Below are 24,036 nucleotides of genomic sequence, written 5' to 3'. Positions count from 1 at the left end.
CGGCTATACGGCCACGGCCACACAACGTTCGTGTGCAAGAGGAGTATATACTATGAATTGGACTTGTGAAGAGGGCATCATGACTGACAGTAAACGCGCGCCCCCGCCCATCTCGTGTACGCGCGTCCTGTGAGGCCCGGTCTGGTGTTCTGCGCATGCTCTGCCTACCAGCCGCTCTGGTGACGTCACCGCGCATGCGCGCTCCCGGTTCCTCCTAATTTCAGTTAGGTCTCCTCCCTCTCTGGCTGTGAATGTGACCGGCAGAGGCGCTTCATCGCCCGCACCCCACCTCCTCCAGAGCCCCGTCCCGTCCTCCTCCCCTCCTCCTCCTGTTTCCCCGGCATCGCCTGGCGTCAGCTGTCCTCGTTTTTCAAACAATAACAGGCAGTGTGTGCCCGGAGCGGGAGAGAGGCCGGCAGCTGGCAGCTGGCAGCAGAGGAAGGCACCGGGGTGCGGAGGAGGAGGCGGCGGCGGCATGGCAGCCAGCTTCGGCAAGATCCAGATCGGAATCTATGTGGAGATCAAGAGGAGCGATGGTGAGTGCGCGACCCCCATTCATTCGTGCGCTCGGCCGCCGCCATTGTGCCGGAGTCTCCCGGGGAGGGCTGGGCGGCTGCGGGGGATGCGGAGGGATGATGACAACTGTGACAGGATTGGGCTCTGGTTCCTGGGGAAGTGGAGCACTGAGAGGATGGGGGAGGGTCTGACAGGGCAGCACTGCCCAGGATGTGGCTGAGGATCAGCAGGAAAATGCAGAGGATGGCATGTCCACCTGGGGTGCTGGAGCAAGGGGTGGCACTGGACTGGCAGAATGGGACCGGCTATAAGGCCACTAAACTGCCCCCCTGGGATCAATTGTCAGTGCCGGACGGACAGTGTGGGCGCTGGACTGGCAGCCTTGGGGCGGACAGTGTGGGGGCTGGACTGGCAGCCTTGGGGCGGACAGTGTGGGGGCTGGACTGGCAGCCTTGGGACGGACAGTGTGGGCGCTGGACTGGCAGCCTTGGGACGGACAGTGTGGGCGCTGGACTGGCAGCCTTGGGACGGACAGTGTGGGCGCTGGACTGGCAGCCTTGGGACGGACAGTGTGGGCGCTGGACTGGCAGCCTTGGGACGGACAGTGTGGGCGCTGGACTGGCAGCCCTGGGACGGACAGTGTGGGCGCTGGACTGGCAGCCCTGGGACGGACAGTGTGGGCGCTGGACTGGCAGCCTTGGGACGGACAGTGTGGGCGCTGGACTGGCAGCCTTGGGACGGACAGTGTGGGCGCTGGACTGGCAGACTTGGGACGGACAGTGTGGGCGCTGGACTGGCAGACTTGGGACGGACAGTGTGGGCGCTGGACTGGCAGACTTGGGACGGACAGTGTGGGCGCTGGACTGGCAGCCTGGGACGGACAGTGTGGGCGCTGGACTGGCAGCCTTGGGAGGACAGTGTGGGCGCTGGCTGGCAGCCTTGGGACGGCAGTGTGGGCGGCTGGACTGGCAGCCTTGGGACGGACAGTGTGGGCGCTGGACTGGCAGCCTTGGGACGGACAGTGTGGGCGCTGGACTGGCAGCCTTGGGACGGACAGTGTGGGCGCTGGACTGGCAGCCTTGGGACGGACAGTGTGGGCGCTGGACTGGCAGCCTTGGACGGACAGTGTGGGCGCTGGACTGGCAGCCTTGGGACGGACAGTGTGGGCGCTGGACTGGCCGCCTAGGATCGATTGTCAGTGCCGGACTGGCAGCCTTGGGACCGACAGTGTGGGCGCCGGACTGGCAGCCTTGGGACCAGCTATTAGGCTGCTGAACTGGCAGCCTGGGATCGATTGTCAGTGCTGGACTGGCAGCTTGGGACAGGAGGAGATGCTGGACTGGCAGCCTTGGGACGGACAGTGTGGGCGCTGGACTGGCAGCCTTGGGACGGACAGTGTGGGCGCTGGACTGGCACCCTTGGGACGGACAGTGTGGATAATTTGGTTAGACTGGGGGGGGCTGTCTGTCATGACTGTTTTCTGAAAGGTGATGAATCGCTGGTATATATTGGGGAGGGGTGGCGCAGGCGGCCTGTGTATACCAGTGATGTACAAGTCTGGGACATGGCCACTTTTTGATGACATCTCTCATTATCTGCAGTTTTTGGTCACCCCCTGCAATGACAGTGGTATGTCGTCTTTGCTTGATGCTGATGAAGCCGCTGAGAGTAGTTGTCCCCCCCCCCCCCCCTCCCCCAGGTGGCAGGTCACAGGCGGGTAGGCTGCTAGGTGTATGTTGTGGTGTCTCTTTTCCTAGCAACCGCCGGCTGACAGACAGGCTCCACCTGGGTGTGCGGTGGATGCAGCAGCGGCTCGAGTTGCATTAACCCCTTCCTCCCTGTGCTCCAGAGGCTTTGTCCTCTCTCCCCTGCCGGTTTGGCATTCGGAGCACATGCCGGCCATGTCACACATAGCAGTCCCCTAGTGCTAGCTGTTAACTCCGCGTGGCCCATGCTGCAGTCGGTAATCTGCGGCTGTGCGCCCCCGGTATAATCCATCACGCCGGATGAGGGGTCCTCTCTGTCTGTGCGAGCAGCGGATTTGCAGTTGCAGCACGTTGTGGTGACACTTTGCGCCTCCCCCCCCCCTTCCCTCTGAATGTATCATCGCCACGGTAACCGGGATCACTCCAATGAATGACTTAATTGTGTCAGCCGCTCGCTGCGTACGTTACAAGGCTGCCGGGTGGGTTTGAATGGGCTTGGCCGCTGTAATGTTTGTCCTGGGACCTGTGGGTGCAGATCTAGCAGAGAACTGTTAACCCCTACATGACCTGGAGGAAATGCTGTGGCCTCTTATTTTTATGTATTTGTTAAATGCCAGGAGCAGTGACTGGCACCTACCCCCGGAGTACCCCCCTTCCCCCTCCTCTCGCTCTCTCTCCAGACAGCAGCAAGCGACCAAAGCCGAGATTCTCCTTCACGCGGCGTGCAGCGCGCTGCATCAGGATGCCCAGCCCTGCCTGCTGATTGGTCGGCATCTCCTAATCATCCTATGATTGGCACCACATGCAAGTGCCAAGACTTGTTGCTATGGCCAGGTTGGGTGGGGGGGGGGGTACCACTTGTGTTACAGTTCATGGTGCCTGTGAATGTTACCACCTCTGCTGGATCATCCAGGAGAACATCTCATTGCACCATGGCAGGAAACCCCAGGGTGAGGAGGTGATGCCCGCATCCTGTATTACGTCAGTGTAATTAGGGCGTGCACGGTATTGATCATGTGCCACAGACAGCTTATTAAGGAAGCCGTAAACCTCGCCGTGAACTTTTATTGCGCCACCCAGTCGACAGGTTCCTCTGACCTTCTCAGTGAGGCGTTCAGCCATTGGTTCTGGGCCTCGTCTACGACCCAGCGCAAGGGAAATGTGACGCCGTTGCCTATAGCAACAGGATTCCTGCTTTTGGTGCAAGCTGTAAAGTAGGGGCAGTGATCTGCTTAGTGGTTCTGGCCGCCATTTCCGTTTTGGGTCTGCTCCGCTCACGAAAAGAATCTGTAGGGTCTCGTGGTGAAATATAGTTGTACACCGCTGTGGTATATGTTGGCGTTATAGCACACCTGTATGGACATGTAATTAAAGGGGTCGGCCCATGAAAACTATGACCATGCAATGGATGGTACAAGTGAAGTATTGCAATAAAAACATTGTAATTTTTTTTTTTTTTATGTAATGACATTTAACTCGCTGCTGGCGCCCCCTGCTGCTTATCCTTCTTTGCCATTCCGAGGTGGACTAAAATGCCCAGTAACTTCCCTGATCGCCTCCTTTAGGTAGAAATGCTTATTCTTCACTCTGATTGCGGACAAGAATAGGACCTGCTGTATATTCTTTGCGGGGCCGCGGATTCAGAACAGAACTACACTACCGTGTGCTGTCCGCATCTTTTGCGGGCTCATTGAAATTAATGGGTCTGCACTCATTCCGCGAAATTGCGGAACGGATGCGGACCCAGAAGTACAGTCGTGTGGATGCACCCTTAGTGCTGGGGTAGAGATCTCATAGAGAAGCAGATGACGTGGCCCAGGCGCCTGCCGTTCATTCATCCTTACTTCTAAATTTACGGAAATCTACAGTGTTATCTCTCTAGACAGCTGAGGGGCATTACAGACCATGGGGGCTGTATGTGAGGGACTATTTTCAATGCAGGGACGGAAGGGGTTAATGAGAGCTAATTGCCATGTTTCCCAGGAAATGCAGATGCTTGATGAGCTGCTGTCCACCCACAGAAAGGGAAGAGAGACCTCCAGATATTGCAGCAAAAACGAGTTTGACATTTGTTGGGATAACCCCTTTGAAGGGTTTCCGTTAGGCCCCGTTCGCTCGACTGTATTTCTGCTCCTCATCTGATCTGCATTATAAACCTCAAAACTAAGCTGACTACTATGTAGCACATAATCAATGGCGTGTACCCTCGTCTCCTTCAGACCTACATGTTCAAGGCCTAAGGGGTGAAGGTCCTGCAGATAGCTCCAGCCACATTATTGCAACATTGTGAGAAGAAAAGCGGTCCTGACTGACCTGATTGTGAGAAGGTCTGCAGTTTGGTGAAATCCACCGCCTACTCTGCACTAAAATCTGCTAAGTTTTACGTCCTGGGTAGGGCATACCCTTAGCATATGTTCACACAGCGGGTTTTAGTGTGCGTTTTTTGCCAAAAACCATGTGTATTTCGATTCCCGTTGTTCTTCCGTGGTTTTCCAATATTAACTCCATATGGCAAAATATTAGGAGGAGTCTGTCCTTTCTCGTTGCAGTCTCCATACGGGCGCCATGCCGGGAGCCACCGGCAGAGTAATACCATTTGAATGGTGCTAAATCCGTGGCCGGATCCACGGCTTGTAAACTGTAAACCTGCTGCAGATATCTGAGGGTCAACTTTGCAATTGTGGCAGGAATTCTGTGTCGAATTTATCAGATTTCTGCAAGATGCGCAAATGAAGGTATTTGGGATCTGTGCAGGAATGTTCCGCTATGGAGCGATGTCCTGTATGGAAAATGCATCCTAGCTAGAGGAGACCTGGAAGGATGGATCCATGTAGAAGAGGGATACCCAACCTGCGGCCCTCCAGCTATTGCAAAACTACAACTTCCATCTTGACCAGGACAGCCTACAGCTATTGGGATGTGGTGGGAGTTGTAATTTTGCAACAGCTGGAGGTCCGCAGGTTGGGCATCCCTGATGTAGAAGATCTTTCTAGCTTCGATGTATGGCCCCGTTCACTTCTCCATTTTGGAGATCCAGTGCAAATGGCGGCTGTCAGCCAGACAAAAAAAACGCTGCATATGGTTTTTGTCTGCCTGAAACCAGATCCCCGCCGGACCTGACTGCAGTGGGTGAAGTAGGGGGTCCGGCAGGCTGCTCTGTTCCTGAACCCCTGTCTGGTCTCCTAACGGAGATGTGAACGAAGCCCAAGTACTGCTGCAGCATGCTCGAAATCTGCGCAAGTATAGGACCAGCGCGGTAGGTTGGCGCTGTGTAGTTCTGGCCACACTGACTGAAGCTGGTCCTCGACGGTCTCCGATTTGTCATCACTAAAATGTCTAAATTTCTAATTTATTTCCTGTTTAAATCACTTTTCTGAAGCTCTTTTCCTGCTGGAAAGCTACAGCTGCTTTTCTCTTTCTGAGGGAGGGTCAGCTTCATTTCCTGCCCAACCGAGTTCCCTGTGGACCAGTAGTCCCCATGAGTGACCACCACTCCATGTGCTTCTGTAGGAGTGGCGAGTACAGCGCTCGACCATCAATCGGTCATCCATGCATTTTCCTCATCACTGCGGTCCCAGAGGTTGGACCCCAGTGAATCAATCTGATCACCTATCCTTTGGATTGGGGATAAATGCTAACTGTGATAAATGTGAATCATTTTCATTGTTTGCCTCTCCGTGATTAATCCCATCAGGACATCCGCTGTACATGTCCAGCAGAAGTCCGTTCTTTAAAAATAGCGCCCACTCCTGAGCACAGCAGGCACCGATCACAGATTCTGAGGTGGCAGGAGTCCTAATACATTATGCTCTGTGCACAACACAGGCTGCGGTTAGGACAGTGCCAGTGTGCCCGGCAGGATTACTGAACTTCCAGTCCTTTCTAGGTCCCCAGGGCTGACTGCAAAACCGGATCCGTTTTTCCGGAACACTTAGGGCAGGATTTCATATTCACACTACTCCTTTTAATATAAGTTAAACGAAAGGTATGTTTGTCCTGCTCTTTCCAGCCCTTAGCTTTGTCCTAAAATAAGTAGTTTTTACCTAATTCTCTCAGCCTGTGTCAGTCCGCATAAGATTCATACCTGCTCCCCACCGCTCTGGTGTGTCTATCTTCCGGTTCCTGGCTTGTTTACATCCAGTGCATCATGGACATGGTCACATACTCCGCTGCAGCCAAGGACTGGCTTCAGCCATGTTATGTCCAGAAACGGCACGTCAACGCTGAAGCCAGTCATTGGCTGCAGCAGAGTACATGACCATTCTGTGGTGGAAGAAAACAAGCCAGGGACTGCAGGTTGGACACATCAGAGTGTTGGGGAGCAGGTAAGTACGAATCTTTCTGCTGGCATTAGTTGATAACTTCTTATTCCCAGACAACCTCCTTTTAAAAGAGTTTTTCCAAGATTTTTAAAAACTTGGCCCAAATCTCCAGTGCCACGCTCTGGTACACGCTAGTCCTGCATAGTTGATGCCACATCCAATGTTCATGTGACCTCAGCAGTCATGTATTTCTGAATAGCATGAGACTGCTGAGGCCAGGATTTTGGCGGCAGTGATCACATGAACCATGGACGTGATGTCATGGCTGCAGGGACCAGTGCATGATGCTGGAGCGGTGGGATATGAATGGGGGGGGGGTGTTCATTTTTGCAACCCACTGCTTTTGGGCCTGTGTGCTCTTAGACACAGGCGAAACTCGCAGTCAGGGTCACACAGCGTTCTAAATCATTATAAATGCTTTGCAATCCTGTCAGAGGTCAGAAAGGGAACTCGTATGCAGAGAGTTTCTCGCATTGAACTCACCCATGTCTGGCCTTAGTGATCTTGGAAGACCCCAAAACAGGGCCATTGTTTTATCTTTGCTGTGGGGTCCCTTTGCTGCTTTATACACCCTTGGCTCCTGTACAATTATTTTCCTTCTCAATATAAGGCGTATATTAACTCTATTTTTGACACGTGGGTGGCCCTTTGGGTCAGTGAGAGAGGCATTTAGAGGTCTGCAGGTGGCAGTATCTGGATGAAGCACTGGTACACTTTCCTTGATGGAAGAAAAGTACACAGCGCCCCCCTGTGGTATGCTGACAGTTTTTGCCAGTTCATCCAGCTCCACATCTACATGCATTGCCAGCTGTAGATGAGGAGGAGTAATGCGGCGGGTGTTCCATGACAGAGCTTCATACCCAGCCAAGAAGATGACCTCCCTAGTCATAAACTCCATCCCAGCGGCCAGGAACACTTGAGCATTGGCACTGAAGCGTTTGCCATAATTCCCTTTCCTTAGAAACTTTAGGCCTGGTCTAGATGTTCTGCTGATCTTGGCTTTGGCTCTGCTCTTTCCTCTGCCATCTCAGCTACGTGACATTCTCACAAGGAACAGAAAGGCTACTGCACAAGACAATAAGCCAGAATGAGGAGGAGAAGTGATGGCGCTGATAGTGATAGCCACTGCTGCACTCTGATTGGTGGAAATCCAAGACTGCCTTATGACATCAGTCAGCATGACTCCTTACTCGTGGGTGGTTCTAATTGCTTCTTCTGGGCAGTGCTGCCCTCTGATTGGTGAAGATCCAATCCTGCTTTATGACATCACAGTCAGCATGACTCATTACTCGTGGGTGGCTCGAATTGGTTCTTCTGGGTTGTGGTGTCCTCTGATTGGTGGAAATTCAAGTCAACTTCATGACATGTACAGATTTTCCCTGAACAGACTGACTGGTACCTCAGAACCGAACCTGAATTTAGTTTCAAGTCTTAAAGTGGTTTTCCACTTTAAAAATCAACTACTGAAGTTATTCAACAAAGTCACGCGCGACTTCGCAAATGACTGACTTCGGCTCATTGGAGCCCATGCATTCTAATACTGTATTAATCTGAAGTTTTGAACAAAGCGACTTCGGATGTAACATCCGACGCTCACTTTGCTCAACATCTTTTTTGGAAGCTCCTTATATTGTGCCTTTTGGAAGCACAGTCCGTGCTTCCATCACGAGTTATATCAGGTGAGCGCAGCCTTGGACTTTTTTATCTTTGTGTTTTCACTTTGCTCAACACGATCGGCCACCTTTTGGGGGCTATTTGCCAAATCCTTCTCCTGGCCAGACCTGCAAAGTGAAGCATACTTGCCCGGCTCCCTGCCCCCGGCTGCTTCGCTTAGATCCCCCGCTGTCAACATCCGCTTTTAACCGCCGCAGAACAGGAGCACTCTTTGCAGCAGTCCCTCTGGATCACAGAGGGGGCCACAATAAGACTCCTGCATATGCCCTAATATGACAACCCCCCCCCCCCCCCATTCAGAGCTCGCCTTAAACCTACCCAATTTTCCAATTAACATTCGGCTTTGTCAGACATTACCCCCAGGAGTTAGTGTTTGTGGGAGTTCCTGAGTCGGGATCCTTATGATTCACGTAAAGGGGTATTCCGGTTATAACAGATCGGTGGGGATCCTACCAATCATGAGAACGGGGGCCCCATTCATTTCTTTGGGAGTGCCGGAGATAGCTGAGTACAACGTCCATCTCCGGCACTCCTATAGAAATGAATAGAGCAGATGCCTGCATTTTAGATCAGTCACTCCATCCCTATCGGGGAGGGGGTTCACAGGGTACGGGGGTCCCTGTAGTAGGATCCCACCTATCTGATAGTTATCCCCATCTTGTGAATGGGGAATAACTTGTTATAACCAGAGTACCCCTTTAAAGGGAACCTGTCACCAGGATTTCATGTATAGAGCTGAGGACATGGGTTGCTAGATGGCCGCTAGCACATCCGCAATATCCAGTCCCCATAGCTCTGTGTGCTTTTACGGTGTAAAAAAAACCCCCCGATTTGATACATATGCAAATTAACATAAAAGAGTCATATCTTACTTGTGTGACCAGAGAAGAGTCATATTTCAAGCTCTGACTCATCTCTGGTTAATTTGCATATGTATAAAATCGGCCTTTATACACCATAAAAGCACACAGAGCTATGGGGACTGGATATTGCGGATGTGCTAGCGGCCATCTAGCAACCCATGTCCTCAGCTCTATACCCAAAATCCCGGTGACAGGTTCCCTTTAAGTAAAGAGCCCTCTGACGTACCTTTATGCCCTATCTCATTGGCTTACAGTTATGAGATCCCTGCATGGCTGAGGGACAGTCCCAGTGTTGACCGGAATGGGACGGCCGCAGGCCACTGGAGAGTTGGGCAGGTTTCTCCGGTATGATAAATTGGTTCAGTATTCACCTGATAAACTAAAATAAACCGGCCGGTATCGTTCTCCTCCACGCCCGATACCTGTCACTGGCTTCTTTCCTCAGGCAGTTGATGGAGACACTGATTTCAGGAAGAAATACAGCAGGTGACGCATGGGGAAGTTCAGAGCCATGCGCTACAGGAATGCACTAATCCCCAGGTGACATAATAATGGAGATTATATGCTGTCTTGTCACATCCACGTGGCCCTAGAAATTCACTTGGTCTCCTTGTCCCGGCACTCCACCTCCAGCCAACTACTAAAGATATCACCGCTGGCCTGTGACTGGCCATTGACCACGTGCTTCTTAAGATGTCCACGGGTCATTGTTACTGGTGAGCTTGCGTTGATCGGCAGTAAAAATGACTCCGTGTCTGCAGGAACGGGCAGCCATGTAACACATAGTCATACTATATATACCAGAGTGGGGGGGGCCGGGCACTGTGGCTAATATACAGCTGTGACACACATGGAGCCCCCCCCCCCCCCCTTTATAATCCTTGGAAGGTCCGTCAGGGTCTTGAATATTGATAACCTATCCTAGGTTATCGGTTTTGTGGGGTCCGACTCCCTGCACTCCTGAAGCTGTTGAAAGGGCTTTGGTGATCTCTCCGACCTCTTCCTAGGCCAGTGATGTCACGTAGCTTTTGTGCAGCTCTGTCCCATTCAAGGAAATGGGAGTGAGCGGCAATGCCAAGGACAACCACTTTATGGGATAGGTTAAAAGGGTTATCCCAGATGCGCTACAATCCTGTACAGCCGCTACTTCTGGGATCTGGTGGTGTTGTATGGTGGGCACATAAGCCCAGCCTGGGGTTAGAACCCGCAGCGCATGCGTCTCTCTCGCAAGCGAGAGAATCGGACTTGTGCTTCTGCTTATTGGTTTTGGCTAGAAATGCTCATTTCCCTAATGTATTTCAGGAGGTTGACCACACGTGATCCTATGTGTGATTCTGTAAAGCCTGTTTTTCAAGCGTTGATTGACCTTGTAATTGAAAAAAAAAAAAATTATGGGCGCCGGTTTCCTAGCAGCGAGGTTGTTTGCCAGCGTGAGAGGCTGGCACAACGTTCACTTTGATGTCTTACCGGTTGGGGCTTGACTTCAGAGTGCATTAACTGTGCCCATTGTTTGGAGATGTATAACAAGAAGATATCGTGTTGTGTTTTAGTATGAAATCTGTAATCTCCGAGCTAAGACACGTGGATAGGACTTTACATTTATAGCTGGGAAGGTTATCGGGAGCCACGGACTGAGGAGAGGGGACTATGTGTTACTGTGAAGTCTGGGTGACCAGAGGACAGCTCCATATCTGTTTGGCTGTTTAGTGGACCTAGCTACAAGACCTAATCCGTTTTATGTCTGGGTGACTTGGAAAACAAAGTGTGTAGTAGTAGAGAGTGAAGCCCAAAAGCTCCAGCATGTTAGCAAGGTATGCTTTTTCTTAAATTTAGGGCTAGGGTTCCAGGTTTCCCAACCCAGTCATCCAAACTACTCTGTATATGGGGGTCCGACACCCGCTGTTTAAGGAGCCACCGGAGCTTACAGCAGTGCTGCGGCTTTCTTTCGGCTCACCGAGCCCAGCGCCGTACATTGTATAGCTTGGAGCTAATACTTTTCATCTAAAAGATGCAGCAAAAAACTCCTGCCACCAAAAAATGTCCAAAAAAACCACACAAAATGCCAGCAAAATACTGTGTTATACCAGCTTTACACATATGTTTATTTCTGTGTTGAGGAGATGACTGAGCATTTTATTTTATTTTTTTGACCACACCCAGTTGGCTTGGTCCTGTTGGCACCCATACACATGCAATTATAGTAAATCCATCCAAAAACAATGAGATGTGCTTTATAGAAAAAAAATTGTGTTTGAGCAGCATGGCCATTCACTTGGCAACTACTAGCGTACAGAGAAATGGTTCTCCTTTCCTGTCCCCTCAAGTGTCTCGTACAGTACACCGCAGACTATATATGACCACCTACCTTTACTAGCCTAGCTAGCTTAGGGCACAAAAACAGTTTACAAAGGTTTTCCTCTTAGCTACTGTATGTTGGTATCACGGCACGTTGTGACCATAGAAACCTGTTGCAGATGAAAAGCTTTGCTGCCAACTCGCCCTTCCTTGTGCTCCCATGATCTGTGCTGCACGGACTCTGCTTGTAAATGTGAAAAACTACAGAAGAACATAGTCCAGCATCTCAGAATCCATAAAACGTTGCTTTGTTCAAGCCAGGGGTGGGGACACAGAAGCCGTCTAAAACACGTAGGCGTCGTTTGGATCTTTTTGCAACCCCTTATGTATGGATTTTCTTGAATGAAGCCACAATTTATGGATTCTGAGGTGCTGGACTATGTTCTACCATTGAAACTTGCTCCATGGATCTGCTTATAGGGCATCTGTCAGCAGATTTGTACCTATGACACTGGCTGATCTGTTACATGTTCCCTTGGCAGCTGAAGGCATCTGTGTTGGTCCCATGTTCATTTGTGCCCGCACTAGGGTTGGGCGATATACCGGTTTTTCGATATACCGCGGTATTAAAAAAACGGCGATATGGCGATATCGCCGTTTCCTAATACCGCGGTATATTTCGTTACGTCACAGCTTTAAAAACAGAGTCCGCGGCACCGCTGCGCTGCCCCCACCCATCATTAGCTATATCTCCTCCTGCTTGTTCTGAATGCGCTGTCTCCGACTCCACCCACCGACCGACGTCTACTCTAACGTCGGAATCAGCACGCCCCCAGGCCGAGACTAGCAGAGCTGAGCGCAGTACACTTACAGACTACAGCAGCAGCGAGTGGCGGGAAAGTTAGTCAGACTCAGAAGAACCTGCTACGCTCCGTCCGACTCCCGTCCCACCCACCCCCTGCGGAGAGAAGAGATTCGAGTGACTGTCGACGGGCAGCTATTAAAAGGTGTAAAATGTCACTCCACTTAGTTCTAACTTCTGCCTATTACCCCAGTTATATGACTTGGCCCAGGCCCAGTGCCCACTCAGTCGGTCCTTCATGCCTGGCTGCGCCGCCTACCAGTGCCACTAGCTGCATGCTCCTGAGCCATCATGAGTCCCTGCACTCCTGTCTCCCTCCAGTACCTCCCGGCTCCCCCATGACTGTTTGACATGATGAGCATGACGGTTGACCAACAAGAAGGAATTATGGTGGGCACTGGGCACCCGGCACACTGGCCAGACAGGTCACCGGTGACAACTTATGTCACAGTCACACAGGTAGCCATAAGACATGGAGGGGGCAGCTGCTGCCCCCCTGCCCCATATACTCTAAGTAATGTCTCCTTTTGTGACTGCTGCACCCCATTATAACTGTATGTAATGGCTCCTTGCGGCTGCGCTCCTTGTGACCCCCCATACAGTATAATGTCTCCTGCTGGCCCCCCATACAGTATAACGTCTCCTGCTGGCCCCCCATACAGTATAACGTCTCCTGCTGGCCCCCATACAGTATAACGTGTCCTGCTGGCCCCCCATACAGTATAACGTCTCCTGCTGGCCCCCCATACAGTATAACGTCTCCTGCTGGCCCCCCATACAGTATAACGTCTCCTGCTGGCCCCCCATACAGTATAACGTCTCCTGCTGGCCCCCATACAGTATAACGTGTCCTGCTGGCCCCCATACAGTATAACGTGTCCTGCTGGCCCCCATACAGTATAACGTCTCCTGCTGGCCCCCCATACAGTATAACGTCTCCTGCTGGCCCCCCCATACAGTATAACGTCTCCTGCTGGCCCCCATACAGTATAACGTGTCCTGCTGGCCCCCCATACAGTATAACGTGTCCTGCTGGCCCCCCATACAGTATAACGTCTCCTACTGGCCCCCCATACAGTATAACGTCTCCTGCTGGCCCCCCATACAGTATAACGTCTCCTGCTGGCCCCCCATACAGTATAACGTCTCCTGCTGGCCCCCCATACAGTATAACGTCTCCTGCTGGCTGCTGCCCCATAGTCCGTCCAACTCCATACATTATAACGTCTCTTTGTGGCCGCCGCCTGACCGCCCGCCCCATACAGTATAATGTCTCCTTGTGGCCTGGCTGGCCGGCCGCCCCATACAGTATAACGTCCCCTTGTGGCCCCTAGTATAGTAGTCCAGAGAGAGTATAATGTCTCCGAGTCCTGAGTCCCCTGGCTGGAGTCTGGACTCTGGACTGGACGATTGCCAGCCCCGGCAAGTGACTGCTTTTGGCCTCTTTTTCTGCCTTTGCCCAGCATTCCCATGATCCCATCCCACCGGCCGGGCCACAGCCCATGCAGCAGCCCCACATCGATCCTCCCAGCCATGTAGTATATAATGTTTCGACTTGTTGTGGCCCCCTGGCGGGTGGCTGGGGGCAAAGCAACAAGGAGATATTACTGTAGTGAACTGTACACAGGATGGTCAACTCAGGACAGGAGTCAGACTCAGTCCATAAGGAAACATCATACTGTATGGGAGGAGCGGACGGAGGCTACTATTTGTAGCATCCTGAGTCCTGCTCCTGCCATACGTATAATGTCTCCTATTGCCACCATACAAACAGTATATGTCTCCTTGAACTCCTTCTAGCCTTTAGTATAGCAAGCCTGAGGCTGAGCCAGCTGCCAGACACAGAGGGCCGCCGCCTCCCCAGCCCGCTCTCCTCTGCCTTCCCCTGACTGATTGAGGAGGACGAGACGAGACTAGGACCACGGTCACGGCCACCAGTCAGACACCCACCACCAGACAGGAGTGAGGAGGACAGTGAAAGAGATCCAAGTTATCCAACTGTCACCAAATTTGCTGCGTGTTGTTGGCAGTACTTGAGCGAGCTTCACCCGGAAAGCAGAGACTATCTCAGTAAGTAATAATCCCTAGTAAGTTAGTAATAGTAACTGCTGCACTTGAACACTTTTGATATGTCATAGTGACGTATCAAAAGTGTTGATCGTTGAGGGTCCCAAATTTGGACCCGCAACGATTGCAAGAATAAAGAGTCAGTCAGAAGGACTATAGTGTCTTGTCTCCTTGTACCAGAGACACAGAGGGCCTCCCCAGCCCACTGACCGAGGAGGATTGAGGACCACGGCCACCAGTCAGACACCCACGACCACCACCAGACAGGACAGTGAAAGGGATCCAGTCTGTCACCAAATTTGCTGCGTGTTGAAGTTACAGTTGGCACTTGAGCCTCACCCAGAAAACAGAGAATATCTGAGTAAGTAATAATCCTAAACAAAATGAAAAGATGCAACAATCTTGACATCCACACACAGCAAAGGTTTTATAGTATAGTAACTAGACAGTAAAGCAGATTTGACACTAGACTGTGTAATGACAGTCTAGAGAGCCATAAGAATTTTTTTTAAGAAGTTTTATCTTTTTGTTTTTATAGGAAAGTTAACTAACCAGCAAACACCAAATAGATAGAGAGAGAGACTAGTATACCACTACATCATAGATCAAGGACAACGGTTAGTCCACTGTCCACAAGGTGACCGTGACCATTACCAGAATACCGTGAAAAAGGAGAAACATGACCAGCAACAGTCAGATTCATCAGAGCCAGACTTCCAGCAGTCAAGGTGTTCTAGTTCTTCTACCAGATGAAACAGAGCAAACCAGCCAAGAAGAGGTTGTAGTAAAACCAAATTGCTCAGCTCCAGTATGGAAATTTTTTGGTTTTGAAAAAAGGGATGCTGGGGGCGGGGAGAAGAACAGTATAGTTGATGGTGATCCAATTTGCCGCCAATGTAGGAAACATGTAAAAGCCAAGGGTGGTAATACATCAAATTTGACCTCCCACTTACAATTCCATCACCCAAAAGAGTACCAAATAGTAACTGAATTGAAAAAAAATAAAAATCCATTAAAAATAGGTAGAGGAAAAAGGCTGTGTGATTCTGACAAAGGTCAGTTAACACAACCAACAACAAATATTAAAGAAATGTGGGACAAAAGACGTCCATATGACCGCTCTTCCCCAGAATGGAAAAAATGTACACACGCCATCACTAAATGGCTGGTTAAAGATATGATGCCAATGTATACAGTACAAAAAGAACCATTCCATAACATGATCAAAACACTTAATCCCCGTTATGAAATTCCAGATAGAAAATATTTTTCATCTGTAGCTATCCCAAAAATGTACCATGATGTACTTACAAAAGTACAACTTGAAGTTAGTGAAACTTTAAACCACAGCAACATTTCACTTACATGTGATGGGTGGACGTCCCAAGGATCGTTTGATCCTTACTGGACTGTGACCAGCCATTGGGTAGATAACGACTTTAACCTTGTATGTCGTTCGCTTGATACATTCTATATGCCTGAAGCACATACTGCAGCTAATTTGGCTGTGGCTATTAAAAATGTCTTATCCCAATGGGAAATCCCTCAAGACAAAGTAACTGCGTTTACAACCGACAATGGTTCAAATATAGTAAAGGCTTTGAGGGAGATAAGTCAGAAAAGAATACCTTGCTTTGGCCATTGCCTACATTTAGCTGTAATGGCTTCACTAGATGATGATCGCTGTCAAGCAGTCATCCGGAAATGCCGTTTAATAGTTTCCTCATTTAGTTCCTCGTGGAAACTTCAGCTTAGGTTATGCGAGAAGCAAACAGAGCAAAATTTACCTAACCGGAAAATAGTTGGTGACTGCAAAACTAGATGGGGTTCGACATATAACATGCTGTCCAGAATCTGGGATCAAAAAGATTTGATCAATGCTGTTCTTACAGAAAACACACAAACAGGCCATCTTGAGCTGAATTGGTCAGACAGAAATGTATTGTCTGAGTGTTTGTCTCTCCTAAAAGAAGTTAGTGATCTGACTGACCTGTTAAGTGGGGAGGAGGAGGTAACCAGCAGCTCTCTTTTGCCATTGCTAGATACACTGTACAGCAGTGTGTTCAATCAAAGGGATACGGATACAGAGATGTTGGAAAAAATGAAAAGAAGAGCCAAAGTAAAACTTACAGACAAGTATAGTGATAGCCAAACAATGTCTGTACTTGAGATTTGTACAGCTCTTGATCCCCGTTATAAATTAAATGTCAGTGCTGATCCTAGCCTCACTAAACAGTGCATTGAAAATGAGCTCATTCAGATTCAGTCAAGCATTACGTCTAAGTCACAGTCATTGCCATCTGGTGAAAGTTCCAGTACTTCCAATGAAAACAGTTTTGATAGGGCTAGAGGTCTCGCTTTTTTTCTGTCTAAGAACAATAAATTAAATGCCAATACTCAGATGTGTGACGAGGCAGCTTTAAACCCCACAGCTGAAATGGAGCTGTATTTCTCTCTTGCAGTGGAACCTCTAAACACTAAACCACTGCAGTGGTGGAAACATTCCTCTGAAATCAAAAGACTGCCGCTGCTATGTGTCTTGGCCAAAAAGTATTTAGCAATTCAAGCAACTGCAGTAGCGAGTGAAAGAATGTGGTCCAAGGGTGGGCTGATAACAGGTGGTTTGCGTGGAAGACTGAAACCCAGTACTGTATCAAATTTAATATTTCTTAGTAAAAATGAGTAAAGCATTTTAAATCCCATTCTGGGAGAGCAAAATAACCAATGAAGAAAACAATATGTCGGCTAAATAGGACTAATTTTTTAGACCTGGCTAGTTCAGTCAGTCAGTGCAGTCAGACGAGAGACCGTCACCAGTGTGTCGTGTCCTGTTGTGCAGGAATCATGCTCTGTGTGTGTGACTGTCACTGTGCATGATTCTCTATTATGGATTTGGACACTGCTTGTGTTGCAGGAATGCACATTCTAAGTACCGATTTAGAAGAATGCTGTGTGTCTTAGGGCCTGACCTTACTTTGACAGAATCCCTGATGGTTTGGTTATGCTGTCAGTATAATTCTGTAGAAGTAAGGCCATGCAGAGACGCACAGCATTATAAATCAGTATACTAACGCTGTGCAATCCTGCAAAATGAACAGTGTCCAGACTCCAGTGAGTCCACACCAACACACCACAACAGATCATGATTCCTGCTTGTCTGTGAATAGGCTTTAAGGTAGCCATATATACACATGAAAGAGCACCCACAAACTACAAAGACGTTCCCAAAGGGAACAAAAAAAGAATGTCCCAAACAGTATATGGTAAACAATAAGATCAAACATACATGATTACAAAAAGCAGGACTGTCTGTCACTGTGTGGTATATATTTATGACCATACATGGGCTCAATTGGATTTGGACACTGCTTGTGTTGCAGGAATGCACATTCTAAGTACCGATTTAGAAGAATGCTGTGTGTCTTAGGGCCTGACCTTACTTTGACAGAATCCCTGATGGTTTGGTTATGCTGTCAGTATAATTCTGTAGAAGTAAGGCCATGCAGAGACGCACAGCATTATAAATCAGTATAATAACGCTGTGCAATCCTGCAAAATGAACAGTGTCCAGACTCCAGTGAGTCCACACCAACACACCACAACAGATCATGATTCCCGCTTGTCTGAAAAAGGCTTTAAGGTAGCCATATATACACATGAAAGAGCACCCACAAACTACAAAGACGGTCCCAAAGGGAACAAAAAAAGAACGTCTTTGTAGGTGCTAATTATCTTCAGAGTCAGACTGCATATGGATAGATTCCTAAGTTATTGTTTGAGCTTGTTTGTTCTTGTCACATAAGATAACAAATGTCTGTCATTTGGCCATTCTGAATCCGACATCGCTGAGATGCTGGGTTGGTTCCTATGAATGCCACAGTATCGAACTGCCCAATCATTCAGGCAGTTTAGTTTATTTGCATAATTTTAAGAGAATTTAGTCTGTACAAGGGCTCAGGTGACGTTCAGAACCTTTTCTGCATGATGTCCGTCAGCTGAAAATATCTAACCTGACAAATCAACCACCATCCAGACAATGATCAACAAACGGTGACTACTTTTAGAACGCCTAACTTGGCCACTTTATCTGATAAAAACATAAATGTCTATGACTACAGCAGACAGTTTGTCTCGTCATATCTGTTTCTTTTACACTGAAACTGAATTTTCACTACTGTTACTGTTATTATCTGGTAAAAGGATATGTAAAGAAATATAGTTTTTCCTTTAAATCCTCTGCCTACTTAATAGGAGCAATTGTAAAATGTTTAATACTTTACAATTAAAGATCTGAAGCACAAGTCCATATTTTGAGTGTTTTTTCTTCGAAATGGGAATTTATCGCGATATATATCGTTATCGCGATAAATTTCTTAATATCGTTATCGTGGGAATATTTTTGATATCGTCCAACCCTAGCCCGCACTGCTGAGAAAAATGATGTTTTGATGTATGGAAATGAGCCTCTAGGAGCAACAGGGACGTTGCCAGGTTATCTAGAAAATGGTTGATTATTGTCAGATTATGAGAAGATGATAATCTGTTGATGTATTTCATGGCGGCTGAACTTCTGTATGGAGGAACATGTGGGGACTTCCAGACTTGTGTCACTGCCATCACCGTGCACACATCTGACTTCTCCAAGAAGACAAGTAGCAGTTAGATGCTATTTTAAGGTTGGTAATTAAGGTGCGCTAATTACCCTTCCAGTGATGAGGCAACGACTGAACGGTGATTCTTGTATTATCCATGCTGTCGCCTCTTCTTGATAGTTCGGTTTGGACACCTCATTGTGATCTCTGGTCTGAAGCCGCTCATACACATTAGATAAATGTCGTCCAAAGCCTCAGATGTCGGTGCAGATAAGAAATGAGAAGTTGGATTTCAACTTCTCGTATCCTTCTTTGGTTCCCGGGGATGTAAGATACAGTCAGCGGTGTCTGCCAGTAACTCTGATCAGGGCACGCGCACGCTCGGTAGATTGAGCATGCAAATCAGAGTTTCTGGAGATAACTGGCAAGGCTTGTCTGGCCAACAGCTATCTCTTATTTGTAGGTGGTCTTAAAATGTGGTTCCAAGGCTTTGGGGCACTGTTATATATCCCACACTGTGGGGATCATTTACAAAGACCAGCCATTTTTGCTTCCCCCCCCGTTCTGCCAGAGGATTCGCTTAATTTATGACATAAATTTATCATAAAGGAGGCGCACCTCTCGCAGTGACTGGAGTGGTTTTCTCTCCTCTTTTATGCCTGTTTACAGGCATAGATGTCAGTAAATTTTGTCAGGGCCCTGACAAAGTGTTGATCACGTCACAGAAAACGTCTGTGAGACTTTTGAGACTCATTTTATGCAAAAAAAACAACAACCAACAAAAAACTGGCTTAAATATGTTTGCATTTGACCCCCCTGTGAGAGTTGCTGGAACTTCTACCAGGCTTGCCAACATATTGTCAGTAAGGCTACTTTCACACTAGCGTTCGTCGGTCCGCTCGTGAGCTCCGTTTGAAGGGGCTCACGTGCGGACCCGAACGCAGCCGTCCAGCCCTGATGCAGTCTGAATGGAGCGGATCCGCTCAGACTGCATCAGTCTGGCGGCGTTCAGCCTCCGCTCGCCTCCGCACGGACAGGCGGACAGCTGAACGCTGCTTGCAGCGTTCGGGTGTCCGCCTGGCCGTGCGGATCCGTGCGGATCCGTCCAGACTTACAATGTAAGTCAATGGGGACGGATCCGTTTGAAGATGCCACAATGTGGCTCAATCTTCAAGCGGATCCTTCCCCTATTGACTTTACATTGAAAGTCTGGACGGATCCGTCCGAGGCTATTTTCACACTTAGCTTTTTTTTTGCAATTTTAATGCAGACGGATCCGTTCTGAACGGAGCCTCCGTCTGCATTATTATGAGCGGATCCGTTCAGAACGGATCCGCCCGAACGCTAGTGTGAAAGTAGCCTAATCTGTAGGCCATCTGATATTGGCTGATTCAGGTCCCCTCTAACAAAGAAGCTCTCTGGTTACATGTATGAATACAAGCACGTCATCTGTAAAAACGTCAAGAAACGAAATCCGTGTCTTACGACATCCATAGTATGGATAAGAAACAACAGTCGTATGTGGCGTGTAGGGACAGGGTGTGATGGAACCTGTTAGATGACTGGGGCTTCAGACATGTTCATTTATGAATTAGTATCATGGTTTTCCACTCGTGTATCATCTCTATGAAATCGATAGCTGGAATATGTTCTGTGATAAGGTGGCTCAGTGGTTAGCACTGTTCTCCATCATCTGCATGGAGATTGTATGGTCTCCATGTGTTGGCTTGGGTTTCTCTGGTTTTCTCTCTGGACATTTACGGCATGTCTGATTATATGTCATAAATGTTCGTCGGATGCAGGTTCTACCTCTGAGACCCTCTTCTGTCTCAAGAACGGGGCCCTGAAGATAATGAAGAACAATTGGCAAAGGAGTCTTAACAGGGCTGAGCTGCGCCTAGGCCAGGTGACTGATGAACATCAGGTTACACCGCCTAGAAAAAATGGGGAAGGCCGCAGCACTACCGTGAGCACCGGACCTCCACTAAACCCTTTTAAGCTGTGAATTCAGAAGAGTGCAGATCTGCTGCTCTTTCCCTGGGGAAGGCGTAGAATGTGGGCGCAATGGAAATTTTATAGTGGTTTTGGATAGGTCATCAGTATCTGATCGGGGGGGTCCGACACCCAGCTGTATGAGAAGGTTTAGGCACTTGCAGTACTGCTGTGGCCGTCTCCTGCTTTTCCTAGGCCATGTGACCTCATGTTTATCAGTCACATGACCTAGGTGCAGCTCAGCCCCATAGATGTGAATGGGGCTGAGCGCGATACCAAGCACAACCACTATACAATGTGCGGCGCTGTGCCTGGTGAGCAGAGAGAATGCAGCGTGACTGACAGGAGCGCCAGTGCCTTCTCGGACAACTGATTGGCGAGGGTCCCGGCCCTCAAATTCCTGCCAATTAGATACTGATGAACTATCCCGAGGATACAATCGGTATAAAACTCTTGGAAAACCCCCTTAATATGGGTATAAAATGGGACGGCAGAGTATTTACATGGAAAAGCTGGTTTTCATCAGTTTCCATTAAGTGATGTAAATGTTCTTCTCTTAGGTCGAATCCATCAAGCCATGGTGACATCTCTGAATGAAGACAGCGAGAGCATCACTGTGGAGTGGATTGAAAATGGGGACACTAAAGGAAAAGAGGTAATACTGACCCGTAAGGACTAGAAAGGGTGATCGGCGTCTTCAGCCCGTGCATTGGAAAACCAGCTTTTTCAGGCCCGGACAAAACCTCGTGGCCTCAGCAAATCTTAGGCTACTTTCACACTCGCGTTTTGTGTGGATCCGTCAGATAATACAACCGTCTGCATCCGTTCAGAACGGATCAGTTTGTATTATCTTTAACATAGCCATTACGGATCCGTCTTGAACACCTTTTGAAAGTCACTGGAGGACGGATCCGTTTTCTATTGTGTTCGAGAAAACGGATCCGTCCCCATTGACTTACATTGTGTGTCAGGACGGATCCGTTTGGCTGTCTCCAAAATGAATCGGAGGTAAACTGATGCATTCTGAGCGGATCCTTATCCATTCAGAATGCATTAGGGTAAAACTGATCTGTTTTGGACCGCTGGTGAGAGCCCTGAACGGATCTCGCAAACAGCCAAAACGCTAGTGTGACAGTAGCCTAAAATTGTCTGATGATCAAATAAAAAAAATTGTCAAAAACACCAGAGAAAATGCATTGAAACATGGGCGCTGATTTTCTAGCGCTGTAGACCGCATAACCTTAGACTGACTAGACCTGCACTAGATTTAGGGGCTCAGGCGGGGGGATGAATGTGGTGCAGGGATGGACTCTTCACTAGATGTCTATACCAGCCATTGGTTGTCTTATGTCGAGACAGAACTTTACACCAGAATTGTGGCGCACTTAGGCCCCGCCCTCTAAGCCCCCCACCACCCGATCTAGGTGCAGTGGATTTTCTCATTAGTAAATCTGGGCCTCTGTCATTCCGGACGTTCTGGGACCTGAAGCCGCATTTATCTCCAATGACTCACGAAGAGAAAGCATGTCACCCGAGCCTGAGTCAGTCTACTGCTACACTGACGAGAGAGACAGCCAGTGACACATTCCTACAGGCTAGTTCACACGTCAGTGTTTCATCAGTGATTTCCATTAGTGATTGTCAGCCAAAATTAAAGCCTAGATGAGGTAAATATCTATTCCTTATACCTTGTAGGCTTCACTCCTGGTTTTGGCTCCGTCACTGATGGAAACCACCGATCAAACACTGTGAACTCTCGTCATTCATTTTATTTATGAGCAGTTTCCCTTTACAGAGGACCCGTCCCCTCTCCTGACCTGTCTGTTTTAGTGACTACTTGCGTTCCCAATGTAATAACAATTCAGGGGACGCACAGGGGCATCCCTCAACTGGTAACACCCAGCTGGACCTTTATTACAAACTGCTGGTAATTCATTCATAAACTTTCAGTAGGTATATCAGAGGATTGGCACAACATAGCCATAAGACCAGCTGCTCGAGAACTCCTATTACATGGGGAATGGCAGAAGTTGCTAGAACAGACATGTCAGGAGAGGTTAGAGGTCCTCTTTAGTGGCAGCAGTGCGTCCGTCTCTGTGATGCCTCCATGTTCACGGATATCCATACATGTGCATGATGTCTGTAATACGTATGTTAATACACTTTAGTTTTTTCTCTCTCTAAGATTGATTTGGAAAGTATATTCGCACTTAATCCTGCTCTGGCTCCGGATGAAGAAATTGACCCCAGCCCTGAAATGCCTCCTCCCCCTACACCGACGACAAAAGTGAACAAGATTGTGAAGGTTAGTTGCGTCCATACATCAGTGTAACGTACCTGCCTGTTAAATTCTGTCGCCCTCCTCAATCAGTCTGTTCTAAGGGTGGAACGATGCCTGTTCTTGTCTGCAGAACGGACAATAGGACATGTTCTGTCTTTTATGTGGGACTGCGGAATGGACATACAGATGCGGACCGCACGCGGTTTGCTGTATGCTTTTTTGTGGCCCAGTTGAAGTGAATGGGTCCATGTCCGATGTGCAAAAAATGCAGTTGTGTGAATGGGACCTGAGGGTAAAGAATATTTGCGTCGCACCTTTGCGACAATTCCACAGCACAGTCCACACCTCACATATGCTGATCTCTGTTGACCTTGCTGCAGCATGGAGGCCACATATCTGCACGTGATTGCTCCAGCCAATCACTTTTTACCTTTGAACTGCAGACAAGCACTTGATATTACACAATGATGCTCTCTGTCAGATTGATTTCTTGCTTGTCAGCAGTGTATGGAGACATCACTCTCTTTCTCTGTGATCCCGGCAGTTCCTTACAGATGGGGAAGGGGTGCTAACTAGGGCTGCAGTAAACGATTATTTTAGTAATCGAGTATTCTATTGATTATTTTTTACGATTAATGGAGTAATCTAGTAAGAAAAAATGAATTAATAGACCGGTTTCCTTTATAAAAACTCATCAGACCCCTGCCATCAGTCCCCAACACCCTTCGTTCCCCCCTGTGCGATCAGCCCGAGTGCATCAGTTGCCCCAGTGCCATCAGCTCCGCCCCACCTAAGTGCCTTCAGCTCCACTCCCCCAGTGCCATCATGCCATCCATTGCCTTGCCCGCCCCTCCATGTCCCCCCAT

The 24,036-nt window shown here is 48.7% G+C and overlaps 1 protein-coding gene across 3 annotated transcripts in view; it reads left to right on the top strand.

Annotated features, from left to right (window-relative positions):
- Positions 1-229: 229 nt before the first annotated feature.
- KIF2A (kinesin family member 2A) overlaps positions 230-24,036 on the top strand; it is a 77,059-nt gene continuing 53,252 nt past the window's right edge. For all 3 annotated transcript variants that reach the window (XM_044276163.1, XM_044276164.1, XM_044276162.1), the window contains exons 1-3: positions 230-536; positions 21,450-21,544; positions 23,075-23,194. In XM_044276163.1, coding sequence (XP_044132098.1) covers positions 476-536; positions 21,450-21,544; positions 23,075-23,194 — 276 coding nt within the window. In that variant the 5' untranslated portion in view covers positions 230-475. The remainder of the gene's footprint in view (positions 537-21,449; positions 21,545-23,074; positions 23,195-24,036) is intronic.

This window comes from Bufo gargarizans, chromosome 1 (genome assembly GCF_014858855.1).
Source record: "Bufo gargarizans isolate SCDJY-AF-19 chromosome 1, ASM1485885v1, whole genome shotgun sequence".
Lineage (NCBI taxonomy): Eukaryota > Metazoa > Chordata > Amphibia > Anura > Bufonidae > Bufo > Bufo gargarizans.
Note: the sequence above shows the minus strand (reverse complement) of the source record. Positions and strands in the feature narration are given on the sequence as shown.